At 47.5% G+C, this 14,473-nt stretch overlaps 1 protein-coding gene across 1 annotated transcript in view; it reads left to right on the top strand.

Moving 5' to 3' along the window:
* Positions 1-3,035: 3,035 nt before the first annotated feature.
* The window catches only part of map7d1a (MAP7 domain containing 1a), a 178,416-nt gene continuing 166,978 nt past the window's right edge, over positions 3,036-14,473 (top strand). The window contains 1 exon segment of the mRNA XM_055656091.1: positions 3,036-3,346. Within this exon segment, the coding sequence (XP_055512066.1) occupies positions 3,181-3,346 (166 nt within the window). The 5' untranslated portion in view covers positions 3,036-3,180.

Genomic DNA, 14,473 nt, shown 5'->3' with positions numbered 1-14,473 from the left:
TGGTCACAGTAGGGTCCAAAGACGGAAGTAGAGGTGTCTGAATTTCCAAAGAGACGCGGGGCAGCAATGAGATGGCCATTATCATATTACACATAAAGCAAATCAATCACTGGTTCCAAACTGCTAAACAAAGCAGTTTTATACAATTGAATTTCCGGGCATATGCGTGAATTTGACACCGTAAATCTATCTCTCAATCAGCTTGATGCTTGACTGTGAGGTCAAAATAAGTCAAAACATAATCCTTCCGACTTTGAGCTTTAATTAGTATTGTGAGAGGATATCCTGGATGGCTCCTCAAATAAGGCTGCGTGGCTTTCCTCCTTCATCCCAAAGATATGCAAGGTTGTAGGTTAAGTGGCCTCTGTAAATTTCCCCGTGTGTAGGGAGTGGATGAGATAATGGGATAACATTGAACTAACGTGAATGGGTGATCAATGGTCAGTGTGGAATCTGTGGGCCTATTCCCACGCTATATCTTTCCATGTCAAAATAAAATACAAATCCAGGTGGCACGGCGCCAGAGACCCGGGTTCAATCCCGACTACAGATGCTGTCTATACGGAGTTTGTACGTTCTCCCCATGACCATGTGGGTTTCCTCCAAGATCATTGGTTTCCTCCTCAAAGGGCCAATCCTACACACACTATCCTACACACACTAGGGACATTTTTACATTTTACCAAGCCTGCATACGTCTTTGGAGTGTGTGTGAGGAAACTGAAGATCTCGGAGAAAACCCACGCGGTCATGGGGCGAACGTACAAACTCCGTACAGACAGCACCTGGCTGTAGTTGGGATCGAACCCGGGTCTCCCGCGCTGCCAGAGCTGTAGAGCAGCAACTCTACCGCTGCACCACCGTGCCGCAGGGGGTGGGTTGCAGAGGGTGGAGCTGACGCCAATACCATGAGTTTGGAGATGAACTTGGATGGGATAATGGTGTTAAAAGCAGGTTAAAGAAACAACATTTCCACCTTAGGGCAAAGGTTCTGACTGTCTACCCTATCTATACCTCATCATTTTACATATCTACCAGGCCGTCCCTCAGCCCTGTGACAATCTGGAGAAAGCAAGCCGAGATTATCCAACCTCTCCCTGGATGCAGCTGGTAACAGGTTAAAGATGTGACCTGCGTCCTGTACATCATTGTCGAGTGGCACAGAGTGAGTGGCAGAGGTGGGGACCACCACTCAGCGGCTGCTGCCAGCCAGATGTTTGGTGGGACTAACCTGGCCCGCTGTTCTTCTCAGGGATGCAGTCATCAACATAAACAACGCTCCACTTGGTCGCAGCGGCGAGGGATGATGTAAAACTGGCGCTGAGACCAAGCTGCGATGTTGTAAATGAACACGCGTGAATCAGGCGTTTCCATCTGTCGCAGGTGCGATCAGCCAGCGGGAGTTGAGGGAAGTGGCAGGTCAGGCACGTCTCTTCCATAACCAAATGCTGACCTGTAGCAGTCGCTGTTCGTATTGTCAACGTTGCCTCGATTGTGTAAGGTTGCACATTTTCTCTGGAACATAATTGGCCCGTGGTAATGTCCTCATGTGGAGGTAGAAAAAACATTTCCTCAGATCCTAGAATATAGAACCTAGAACAGTACGTGATCATGCGGAGACTAGGCCATGATTTTGTAGACTAGACCAGGCCCAACATTTACGCTCAGGCTGCCACGGCCCACTGGATCTCCAGGTTGCTAACCACTTAACTCCCCTTCCCATTCCCATATTCCAGATGAAGGAATAAAGGTGGGAGGAGCCCCCTCTAGCTTCACATTTCACGTGTCTTCTCTCCTTATCTCAACACCTTTTGTCTTTTCATCTCTGTCCTTTATCCAACCACCTGCCATCCCCCTCCTACAGTCAGTCTAAAGACTCCGACTCAAAACGTTCTCCGGAGATGCTGCCTGACCCACTGAGTTACTCCAGCACTTTGTGTTTTCTTAAGATGCCATTTTCTCCGCTTCCTTCCCCACGTCTCGTTGCTTCCTGCCCTGGTCCTGATGTGCACGGCAACACGGTTTCTGCCATTAGTCCCAGTGATCAGGGGGCGTGGGTGAGGCAGACTGGTGAACAGGTCGACTTCTTTTAACAAAGGGCAGCACTGTGGTGGAGCGGTAGAGTTGCTGCCTTACAACGCCAGAGACCCAGGTTCGATCCTGACTACGGGTGCTGCCTGTATGGAGTTTCTACGTTCTCCCTGTGACTGTGTGGGTTTTCTCCGGGTGCTCCGGTTTCCTCCCACATCCCAAAGACGTATAGATTTGTAGGTTAATTGGCTTCAGTAAAATTGTAAATTGTCCCTAGTGTGCAGGAGAGTGCTAGTGTGTGGGGATCGCTGGTCAGCACAGACTCGGTGGGCCGAAGGGCCTGTTTCCACGCTGTATCTCTAAAGTCTAAAACAGGGAGGGGCATCTTTAACCTGTAACCAGCTGCATTAACCCTTGGTGTGGGACGTTCCTGGCATCTGGTGAGACTTTCCCACCTCTGCCCTGGCCCCTGGTGAACTCCCTCTCCCCAGGCCAACACACACCCCACAGAGGAATCCCCAAAGCGGGGTTGCAGTGTGATGCTGGGCAGGGCAGGCAAACCTCAATCCGCAGTGGAGCATTCCAGAGTCAGTGATACAGCTAAAGATCCGATGAAGTGTACACAAAAAGCTGGAGTAAACACAGCGAGACTGGCAGCATCACTGGAGGGAAGGAATGGGTGACATTTCTGGTTCGAGACAACTTCTTCAGACATGAAGTGTGCTGTTTGCTCCGGGTGTTGCCAGGGAAACCAGTGGAGTAAAGTAACCTTCTGCAGTGTGTGTAGCTGCAGCATGAGCTGTAGAGGCAGTCTGAGGCTGGCAGCCGTCTGAGGTTGGCATGAGGTACAGACAGACAGTGGTACTGCCTGTGTGTGAGCAGTAGAGGCAGTCTGAGGCTGGCAGCAGTCTGTGTAGCATGAGGTGTGGACTGTGTTGCCACCGTTTGTTGTCAGCTGAACCCATCATAACGGGCGGGCGGGTGAATGTTTAAAGAAGTCTCTCTCTCTGTCTGCAACACTGCAACACGGCTCTCTGCTTCTATTATTTATTCCTCTCTTGCAATGAATTCTTGTGTGCGGCCCCCGCTGGAGCTGTGCGCGGTGGAGGCTGATGTTTGAGCCGCCCGCTCGCTCCTGTTCTGCCGGGGATGCCTCGCCCGCGGTCGGCGGCGGCGGCTGCTGGGGGCCGGCAGGGGAAGCGGCTGAAGAGGACGTCCGACAGGTACTGCCTCTCCACCCCGAGTCTCAGGGGCCTGTTCACTATCAGCGAGGAGGAAGAGCGATGGAGAGACGCAGCCCTCAGGAGGATGAGTGGTGAGTAAACGCAACGGGGGCTGGGGCAGAAAAAACCTTCACTGACTATTCTACAGCATAACTCACGTTAGCTGCATGGCATGAGGTGGGACACATATAACAGTGTAACAAGTCCCAAAGACTGTATGTTTATAGGTTAATTGGCCTCAGTACATTGCCCCTAGTGTATAGAGGGTGGATGAGAAAGTGGTACAGTATAGAACTAGTGTGAACAGGGCATTGAGGGTCAGTGTAGACATGGTGGGCCAAAGGGCCCGTTTCCATTGTTTATCTTTCAATTCAATCAATATATTCAGAGTAAAAGGCCGGGTCTCTGTACATTCCCTGGAAGTTTTCAGACAAGATCTCCCCAGGAAAGATTTAGAACACAGAAGAGTACTGTACAGGAACAGGCCATGATGCCAAGCTAAAAAAAAGCACAAAGTACCAGAGTAACTCAGCGGGTCAGGCTGCACCCTGAAGAACATGGATGGATATAGGTGATGTTTCCAGGCAGGAAACCTTTCCTCAGAGTCTTCTGTATGAAACCTGAAATGTCACCTATCCGTGTTTAAGAAGGAACTGCAGATGCTGGAAAATCGAAGGTAGACGAAATGCTGGAGAAACTCAGCGGGTGATGCAGCATCTATGGAGCGAAGGAAATAGGCAACGTTTCGGGTCGAGACCCTTCTTCAGTCTGGAACCGAGAGAGTCTGAAGAAGGGTTTCGACCGGAAACGTTGCCTATTTCCTCTGCTCCATAGATGCTGCCTCACCCACTGAGTTTCTCCAGCATTTATGTCACCTATCCATGTTCTCCAGAGATTCTGCCTGACCTGCTGAGTCATTCCAGCACTTTGTGTTTTTTATTGTAAACAAGAGCATTTGCAGTTTCTCGTTTCTACATGATGCCAAGCTGTACTTATCCCCCTTGCCTGCACGTGATCCATATCCCTCCAATCCCTGCATAACCATGTGCCTATCTATAAATGCCTCTTAAATGCCACTATTATATGTGCCTCCACCACCATCCCTGGCAGCCCATTCCAGGCACCCACCACTGTGTAAAAAAAAAATCTCCGTAAACTTTGCCCCTCTCACCTTCTCTCACCTAGACGTTACAAGGCCTTCTACGCCCGAACCTCCAGACTAAGGAACAGCTTCATTCCCAGAGCTATAGCGGCTCTGAACCGGCCCTGCTGAGTGCCCCCTATCCCCCCTGGACTCTCCCTCGGATGGTCACGTCGTACAGACACATCTGCACTTTAGTCTGTTTGAACTGTTTTGACTATTTTACTGTTCTTTTTACAATCCATGTTCTCGGGGTATCTAAATCTAAATGTTATTAGTTACTTATGTTATGACATCGGATGGGAGCTGCATACCAAATCTCGTTGCGTTTATGTGCAATGACAATAAAATATATTATTCTTATTATTATTCAAGCTGTGCCTCTGGTCATCGACATTTCCACCCTGGGGAACAAAGGTTCTTGCTGTCTGCCCCATCTATGCCTCTTATGACTTTCTATCCTCCACCTCGTCTTCTCTCAACCTCTGGAGTTCCAGAGAACACAATCCAGAGGAAACCAGAGATTGTTGGTAGGGTGCAACACCACAGCTGGCCTCGGCTGCCCTGTGTGTGTACAGGTGCTGGCTTTACTTCCGCTTGAGTTGGAGAACTGGTGGTTAGCCACTACTACAAGGCTCGCTCCAAAACGGGGAGTGTGTGAGGTCTCAGCCATGGTTCATTGGCAGAGCTATTGCCTCTTAGCTAGAGGGTTGTGGGTTCAAATCACCATGTCCACACTGACATGGTTTACGATATGATGGAACTTTATTTATCCCAGGAGGGTTTGAACATAACATCTCAGCTGTCTCCGCAGTCTGGAACCGAGGGAGACTTGGACTGAGGGTTTGAAACAACACATTAAAATGAAGTCCTCTCTCCCTGTTATGCCAATGCATTTGTGATGGACAGGACAATCAATTCTTGCAGCAATCAGTGGCGTCACAAGGACAGATTAGCTGGCCATTATCACAAGGGAGAAAATGAGCTGGGTGCCCACTGCCTGTGATGTTTACTCCTGTGGTGACTTCTCTCACAGTATTGGTGAGCTGTACAGACTTTGGAATGCTCTGCAGCTTGGAAGATGCTTTACAAATGCAGGTCTTATTTCGATGGGATCTCCTTGTCTCTGTCAAGGGCTGCCATTCAGAAATAGGCCATGCCGGAGGAATGATTGCTGAGGAAGTGGAGTGCGGGCAGTGAGGTGGGACTGGATGGAAGCGATAAACTCCTCTGTCGATGGCTCAGTTATTCTAAACCCCCTGGTGTGAGGCTCATAATTACAGCCTGCACTTTGATCCATCTTATTGTGCTGAGTGAGTGGATGGGCAGTCAGTGGGTGTGGATGTCCTGAGGGGAGGATACTGGCGGAGGTGGGATGGGTGCTAATGGCGTGGGTCATGTGAGACGGGTATTGGTGGGTGGGTGTGTGTATGTGTCGGTGGGTGCGTGTGTGTCGGTGGGTGCGTGTGTGTCGGTGGGTGTGTGTGTGTCGGTGGGTGGGTGGGTGCGTGTCGGTGGGTGCGTGTGTCAGTGGGTGCGTATGCGTGGGTGCGTGTGTGTTGGTGGGTGCGTGTGTGTCGGTGGGTGTGTCGGTGGGTGTGTGTAAGTGGGCATCGGTGGGACAGGTGGTAATGGGACGGGTGGTGATGGGACGGATGATGGTGTCACTGTTGGTGTTGAGGTAGGCTTGTGTGTGATGGAGAATGACCAGGCTGGGTGGATGGGTGTTTGCTGGCAATGGCCTGCCTTGGTCAGTGCAGTGACTCGGGAGGGCACTGTGCTTTAGGGGAACTATGCAGTGCATTACCGGTTGGGGTACTTTATATGAGGGCACAGGGATCGGTGTGTGCGAGGCTGTGTGTTGGAGGTTGTGGGAATGTTGCAAAATAAAAATTCACCAAATGGTGCTCTAGAAAATGAAACTGAGTAAACCATGTGAAAGCTGTTGCAGAAGTCCTTGTGTGTCAACAGACTGCGCTCAGGTCCTCCATCTGGCGAGCATCATGTCATCTCTCGGCACAGCCTGTACACAGTTTGTGTGAGCACTGACTGTTCTGGTGTGGTACATGAGCTGACAGATCTTCCAAGCCACTGCTCTAATTGCCAGAGTTTGCACAGATTTTGTTTTTGCTGCAGATGCTGAGTTTTTTGTGGGGGGGGGGGGGGGGGGGGGGGGGGGGCGGAGGGGGGAGGTGGGTGGGGGAGGGGGTCCAACGTGAAGGGTTGCAACATCCCACAATAAAGCAAGAGCTGCAGGGCTACCCCAGCATAGGCTGCCACTGCCTCTCGCACACCCCAACTTCCCGGGGAAGAGGAGAAGGCAGGGATCAGTGTCTGATGGTATCCGATTTATCTTTGCCCTAGGCTGCAGCTGAAGCTCTCCAATGCACTACGATGTTGGGCATCTGTACTGACAGGATGCAGGGTCAATATATCCAGATGTACTGCAGTGGACATCAGTCCCGTTTGGAGACCATATTCAATCCCTGGTGGACAAAAATGCTGGAGAAACTCAGCGGGTGAGGCAGCATCTATGGAGCGAAGGAATTCCTTCGCTCCATAGATGCTGCCTCACCCGCTGAGTTTCCCCAGCATTTTTGTTTCACTTCGATTTTTCCAGCATCTGCAGTTCCTTCTTAAACATATTCAATCCCTGTGTCTGATTCAGTTGATCAGAGTTAATCAGCTCCAGGCCAAGCTAGTGAAATACCTACACAACTCCCCAGCATATGGTCATCGCCCACTCACCCCCCCCCCCCCCCCCCCCCCCCCCCCCCCCCAGCCCCCAGTTGCATTAGCATTGCATTATTGGTCCATCCATGGGTCAATGGCAGAGCTAACACAGCACAGTCCTCAAGCAATCTTCCTGAGAAGGGACCTTTTATCCTTCCTCGGGATCAGGGGCTGGAGAGAGCCTATATGAAGAACAGTCGCAACCCGAAACATCATCCATTCCTTCTCTCCAGAGATGCTGCCTGTCCCGCTGAGTTACTCCAGCTTTTTGTGTCATACTAATAGCCCTGTCCCACTGTACGAGTTCATTCAAGAGCTCGCCCAAGTTGTTTTTTTTAAATCGAACTCATGGTGTACGTAACGGGTACGTCGGAGCTCGGGGACGTCTCGTAGCGGCTCGTAACACTAACAGCAGGTACTCGGAAAACGCGGTAAGCTCAGGAAGACTCGTGAAGACTTTTCAACGTTGAAGAATGTCCACGAGAGCCCCGAGTACCTACGAGCGGCCATTACCGTAAATCTCCGACTTCGAATCAGGGCAAACTCGGGAGAACTCTTGAATGAACTCGTACAGTGGGACAGGGCTTTCAGGCAGGTTAGATATCTGTTCAGAACCTGCCGCACTTTGGCAACAGAAGACCAACCGATCTGTTGAAACAATTCACCTGGTAACCGGCGGTTAATCTGTGCCAGCACCTGACAAATGATAGGTTACGCCGCTGAAAGTTGCATCCTACACGCTGTATCTTTCCCTTTGCTCTTTTCTATTGAGTTTGACTTGATTATATTCATGTACAGTATTATCTGCTTCGATTTGATAGCAAGCAAAGCTTTTCACTGCGCCTTGGTACACAATAATAAGCCTAAACCTAACCCAGGCATAAGCGTTGAGAGGAGAGAGGTGGCACGGTGGCGCAGCGGTAGAGTCACTGCCTTGCCGCGCCAGAGAACCGGGTTCAATCCTGACTATGGGTGCTGGATGTACGGAGTGGGTTTTCTCCGGTTGCTCCGGTTTCCTCCCACGCGTGCAGGTTTGTAGGTTAATTAGCTTTGGTAAAATAGTAAATTGTCCCAATTGTGTAGTGTACGGTGTGATTAGTGGTTAGCGTGAACTCGATGGGCCGAAGGGCCTGTTTTCATGATGTCTATCTAAACTAAACTAAATCTTGTATCTCCTGAGTACCAAGGGAATCACTGACCATGGGTGAGCTAAGGAATGGAATTTCTTTCAGGAGGGAGACGAGATACTGACGGACACCAGTGTTGGTACATGGAGTTCATTGCCTCAGTACGGGTGACAATGGCTACAGTGGGGATGGTGACATTTTTGTGCAGCACTCTCCATCTTTGATGTATGGGATCTTCAAGAAATCTTCATGATATTTCTCCAGTATCATTATGTGAGATCAAGTCAAGTTTAGTGTACCCCACAATGATAGTAAAGGGTCTATCTCACTTACGCGATTTTTTTCGTTGACTTGCCGACACTCGTCATAGTAGCAGAAGCTTGTTGAAAAATGTCAACATGTTGAAAATCCGGCGGCAACCAGAAAAAGGTACGACTCTTTGGGCGACTACTCACCACCATACAGGCGTCACCCCGAAGGTCTGAAGGGCACCTGTTTGTGACTGTGAATGTCATAGGTTGATTTAACAAAAACTAGATAAGTAGGATGATAGGACAACCAGATGGGAAGGAGAGTGGGAAGGGTGGCACGGTGGCGCAGCGTTAGATTTGCTGCCTTGCAGTGCCAGAGAGCCGGGTTCAATCCCGAATATGGGTGCTGCCTTTACGGAGTTTGTACGTTCTCCCTTTGTCTGTGTGGGTTTTCTCCGGGTGCTCCGGTTTCCTTCCACACTCCGAAGACGTATAGGTTTGTAGGTTTAACTGGCTTATGTAAATTGTAAATTGTCTCTAGTGTGCAGGATAATGTTAGTGTACGGAGTGATCGCTGGTTGGCCTAAACTCAGTGGGCTGAAGGGCCTGCTTCCATGCTGAGTCTCTAAAGTCTAAAGTCTAAAGGCGTATAATCGGGCCTGCTCCTCCAATTTACTGTTTTTGAGAGATACAGCATGGAAACAGGCTCTTCGGCCTACTGAGTCCACATTGAACATCAATCACCCATTCACACTAAATGGTTCTGACCCGAAACGTCATCCATCCTTTTCCTTCAGAGATGCTGTCCGACCAGCTGAGTTACTTTGTGTCTAAACCTATTCACACTGGTTCTATGTTATCCCACTTTTTCATCCACTACCTGTATACTAGGGGCAAGTTGCAGAAGCCAATTAACCTGCAAACCCATACTATATTTAACTTTAATAATTCCTGCACAACTAGGAGAGGAAATATGAATCAACATTGCTGGACTTTGTTCTGGAAAAGCATCTGACACGTGCACATTAATGCTATGAGTAACATGACAGGTATAAGCTGTCACATACTTACAATAGGATGGGGACAGCATTGTATCAGGGGTCTGCTTGCATATAATGCATTGGGAAGATGTTCTTTATATTTCCATTATAACACCAATTGATAGCAGAACTCTGTGTGTGCTGTGACTTATTTATCTCACACCAAAGTGCCACATCTAGGTGTTGGTTTTGTGCTCGGTTAAATCGTCTGTTTACATCATAGATTTCTTGCGCCTGCACTCTCAGCTTGCCTTCATTGTATGAAGCAGTGTGCATGATCAAAATCTCAGAGCTGGCGGGAGCCAGAACCCCCCTTGCCCCACGGACAACCTGGACCAACCACATCCTGCTGCCGACTTGATCTGCCCCTTCCTGCCTCTGTAATCACTTCAGGCTCTGCTCAAGGCCAACGTAAAGACTGAGAGTCTGGGCCGATGGTGGGAGAGAGAGAACGAGAGAGAGTGAGAAACAGACAGAGAGTGAGAAACAGAGAGAGAGGGAGAGCGTGAGACAGAGAGGGAGAGCGAGAGCGTGAGACAGAGAGTGAGAGAGAGAGAGAGTGAGGGACAGAGAGAGTGAGAGAAAACAAAGTCATAGTCATTAAGCTGTACAACACAGAAATGTGTCCTCAGCCCCCCTTGTCCATACCACCATCCTGATTAGTGCACATTGCAAGTATCGCACATTGGTCAAGTCCTATTTGCCTTCATTTGACCCATAGCCTTCTAAACCCTTCTTAACCATATACTTGTTGAAATGTCTGTTAAAAGTCATAATTGTTTCCACTTCCATAGCTTCCTTTGGCAGCTAATTCCAGACATGGACTATCCCCTCGATGAAGGAAGGAACTGCAGATGCTGGTTTAAACTGAAGATAGACACAAAAATCTGGAGTAACTCAGGGGGACAGGCAGCATCTCTGGTGAGAAGGAATGGGTGACGTTTCTGAAGAAGGGTCTCAACCCGAAACGTCACCCATTCCTTCTCTCCAGAGATACTGCCTGTCCAGCTGAGTTTACTCCAGATTTTTGTGTCTATCTTCAGTTTAAACCAGCATCTGCAGTTCCTTCTGCAATTCCCCTTAGTGAATACAATTCTCGCTCAATTCCTTCTTAAATCTCTCCCCTCTCACATTAAGCCTATGCCCTCTACATTTCGAATCTTCTATCCTGGGAAATAGACTAAGCATTTGCTTTGTGGAGGGGCATGGATAAAGTGAGAAGAAGATTTACATAGCAGGGCATCACGAGTGGGCACCAGATTAAGAAGAGAACAGAAAAGGGTGTGAAGAGAACAGGAAGCTAAAGGAAAAAAACAACAGCAAAATAAATAGTCTCAAATCCTGTGGCTCATTGTCAAACAATGCCACCCACGTGGGATCAGAGCATGTGTTGGAAGCTTCGAGATTGCTTGTTTAGCACTTGCGTCATTCTGGATTATTCGAGGAATTTAAAGTTGAGATTGATATTTTTATTTATTTATTTTTAAATATTTTATTTTATTAGAAGTAAGTACAGTCATATGGCACCAAAGTGCCCAATATATATTTTCATAATACATTTTATGTACAACTTTTTTTTTGTTACATTGAAAAAAGATTAGAATAAGAAAAATAAGTTAGATAGTAAAGGATAGAAAGATGTGAAATATATAGAGTGTGAAGAAAGAAAACGAGTAAATGAAGAAAGTTGAGAGAGAAAATAGAGAAAAGAAAATAAAATAAAAAAGAAAAGGAGATCATTATTTATAATCTTGACCAATCCTCGTCCACTCCTGAAACAGTTCTTTTTTACAATTGTGTTGCACCATATGATTCCAAAAAAACGACGAATGGAGACCAACTCGTTATGAATTGGTCTGATTTATCCATTAGGAGGAATCGCATTTCCTCAAGATGAGCGGTGTCCAACATACTTGCAATCCACATTTTAAGCGTTGGTATTGATGTAGAGATTGATACATTTTTGAAAGATCGAGGAAGTGGGGAACTGGGGCAGAGTATGGAGCTGGAGGAGGTCAGCCATGATTAACATCGGCTGATGAAGGAGGCTTTGGGCATCCTGGCTTTCATCAGTCAGGGAATTGAGTGCAGAAGTTGGGATGTTGTGCCACAGTCGTAGGATAAGTTGGTGTGGGCGCTCTTGGAGTTTTGGTTACCATTCCACGGAAATACTGGCATTAAGTAGGAAAGAGTGCAGAGACAATTTACAGGAATGTTGCTGGGACAAGGGCCTGAGCTATAGGGAGAGGTTAGTATTTGATTCCTCTGAGGTCAGGAGGCTGAGGTGTGATCTTATAGAGGTGTAAAAACATGAGGGGAATAGTTGGAGTGAATGGTCCTTTACCAACGTAGGGGAATCAGGAATTAGAGGACATAGTTTTAACGTGAAAGTGTAAATATTCAATAGGATCCTGAGGGGCAACTTTTTCACACATAGGGTGGTGGGTGTATGAAACAAACAATCAGAGGAGGTAGTTGAGGCAGGTACAATAACAACATGTAAAAGACACTTGGACAGGTGCATGGATGGTAAAAGTTTAGAGGGATATGGGTAAATGGGACTAGCCTAAATGAGGCATCTTTGTCAGCATGGGCGTTGGGCTGAAGGGCCTGTTTCCGTGCAGTGTGAATCCTCTGACAAATGATTTAGGCAGAAATGTGGGGAACACAATGAAGAGGTTTGCTGGTGATACAAAAACTGGCGGAGGTGGATTAGTGTGGTTAGTGGGGAAGGAAAATAGGAACTGGAATTGTGAGGTGATGCCTTTCACAAGGTGCGATAGGGCAAGGGAATCTGCAATAAATGGCAGGATATTGATTGGTGCATAACCTTGGAGAGTATGTCAGTGGATGTATACTTACAAAATTCTTAAGGGGTTGGACAGGCTAGATGCAGGAAGATTGTTCCCGATGTTGGGGAAGTCCAGGACAAGAGGTCACAGCTTAAGGATAAGGGGGAAATCCTTTAAAACCGAGATGAGAAAAACTTTTTCACACAGAGAGTGGTGAATCTCTGGAACTTTCTGCCACAGAGGGTAGTTGAGGCCAGTTCATTGGCTATATTCAAGAGGGAGTTTGATGAGGTCCTTGTGGCTAAAGGGATCAGGGGGTATGGAGAGAAGGCAGGTATGGGATACTGAGTTAGATGATCAGCCATGATCATATTGAATGGCGGTGCAGGCTCGAAGGGCCGAATGGCCTACTCCTGCACCTATTTTCTATGTATGTGTCTATGTATAAAAGGTAGCATAATAGCTCAATTATAGAGTTAAGAAAGCAGGCGCAACGGTTCATTTATTAACCAAGGCACGGATTATAAAAACAGGGTGGTTAAGCTATTTTGTACTTTTCTATTATCTTTTAAGCACAGGGGTGGTTTTATAAATTATGTGTTTGTCAGGAGCTCAGTCCCGTGTGTTGTAAGGTCTTCCCTGTGGGAATTCCAAGATGGTCCTTGTGGTGAGATTGGCAGCAAGGTTTCAGATCTTGAACACCAGCCGGAGGCAGGTACACAAAAATGCTGGAGAAACTCAGCGGGTGCAGCAGCATCTATGGAGCAAAGGAAATAGGCAACGTTTCGGGCCGAAACGTTGCCTATTTCCTTCGCTCCATAGATGCTGCTGCACCCGCTGAGCTTCTCCAGCATTTTTGTGTACCTTCGATTTTCCAGCATCTGCAGTTCCTTCTTAAACAACCAGTTGGTGGCACACTGGGACCTCAGCCCGACTGGCCTCCATTTGTCTGGCACCTCTTATGTGAAAGGTTCTCTTAGAATCCCAACAATCGCCTCCCTTATCTTCCACATCAGCCTGGGATACATCTTGCATCCCAGAAAATATCTACAGTCTGAAGAAGAGTCCCAACCCGAAACGTCGTCTGTCCACTGCCTTCACTTGCTCCAAGCCCAAGCAAATGGAGGGAGGTATCTACTATGCCTTCTTAAACACTCTCAACATTTTTGTTGATCTTCCAGTGATCCTTGGATATGCATACAAAGATCTTTGTTCTTCAGTACTTTCATGGTGTTATGGGGAGAAGGCAGAAGAATGGGGTTGAAAGGGGAAAATAGATCAGCCATGATTGAATGTGTAGGAAGGAACTGCAGATGCTGGTTTAAACCAAAGATAGACACAAAATGCTGGAGTAATTTAGCGGGAGAGGCAGCATATCTGGAGAGAAGGAATGGGTGATGTTTTGGGTCGAAACCTTTCTTCGGATGTCTGAAGAAGGGTCTTGACTCGAATTGTCAACCATTCCTTTACTCCCGAGATGCTGTCTGTCCCGCTAAATTACTCCAGCATTTTGTGTCTATCTTTAGCCATGATTTAATGGAGGAGTAGACTTGATTGGTCAAAAGGCCTAATTCTGCTCCTATAACATATGAACATGAACTTGACAGAAATGTTTTGGGTCTGGACCCTTGTTTGGCCCTTGTCAAGGTAGCCAAGGAAATTTGGCAAATCAGATACAAAACCAGGTTGATTGTATGAGGCAGAGTTAGTGATCAGTGAGGAACCTCACAGATAACTGATGGGATGTTAATGTTTGTTACTTATATGTGATCTGGATGAGAATATGAATACTGTGACTAGTAGGTTTTCAGGTGATAGAAATAAAGAGGCGCAGATGCTGGTTCATGCACAAAAGAACACACAGTGCTGGACCATCTTTGGAGAACATGGCAACATCTTTGGAGAACATGGAGAGGTGACTTTTTGGGGTGGAGAGCCATCTTCTGTCTTAAGAAGGGTCTCGACGTGAAACGTTACCTATACATGTTCTGCAGAGATGCAGAGAGGGTTACTCCAGTACTAGATGTCCTTTTGTGAAACGTGGTGGTGTTGTGGGTAAAACAATATTGAGCAGTTGATAAGGTGGGCAGAGAGATGATTTTAATCCTGTGAAATGTGAGTTAATCTAATTTACA

This window comes from Leucoraja erinacea, chromosome 26 (assembly GCF_028641065.1).
Source record: "Leucoraja erinacea ecotype New England chromosome 26, Leri_hhj_1, whole genome shotgun sequence".
In the NCBI taxonomy this organism is placed as follows: domain Eukaryota; kingdom Metazoa; phylum Chordata; class Chondrichthyes; order Rajiformes; family Rajidae; genus Leucoraja; species Leucoraja erinaceus.
This window is presented reverse-complemented; position numbering and strand designations above follow the sequence as displayed.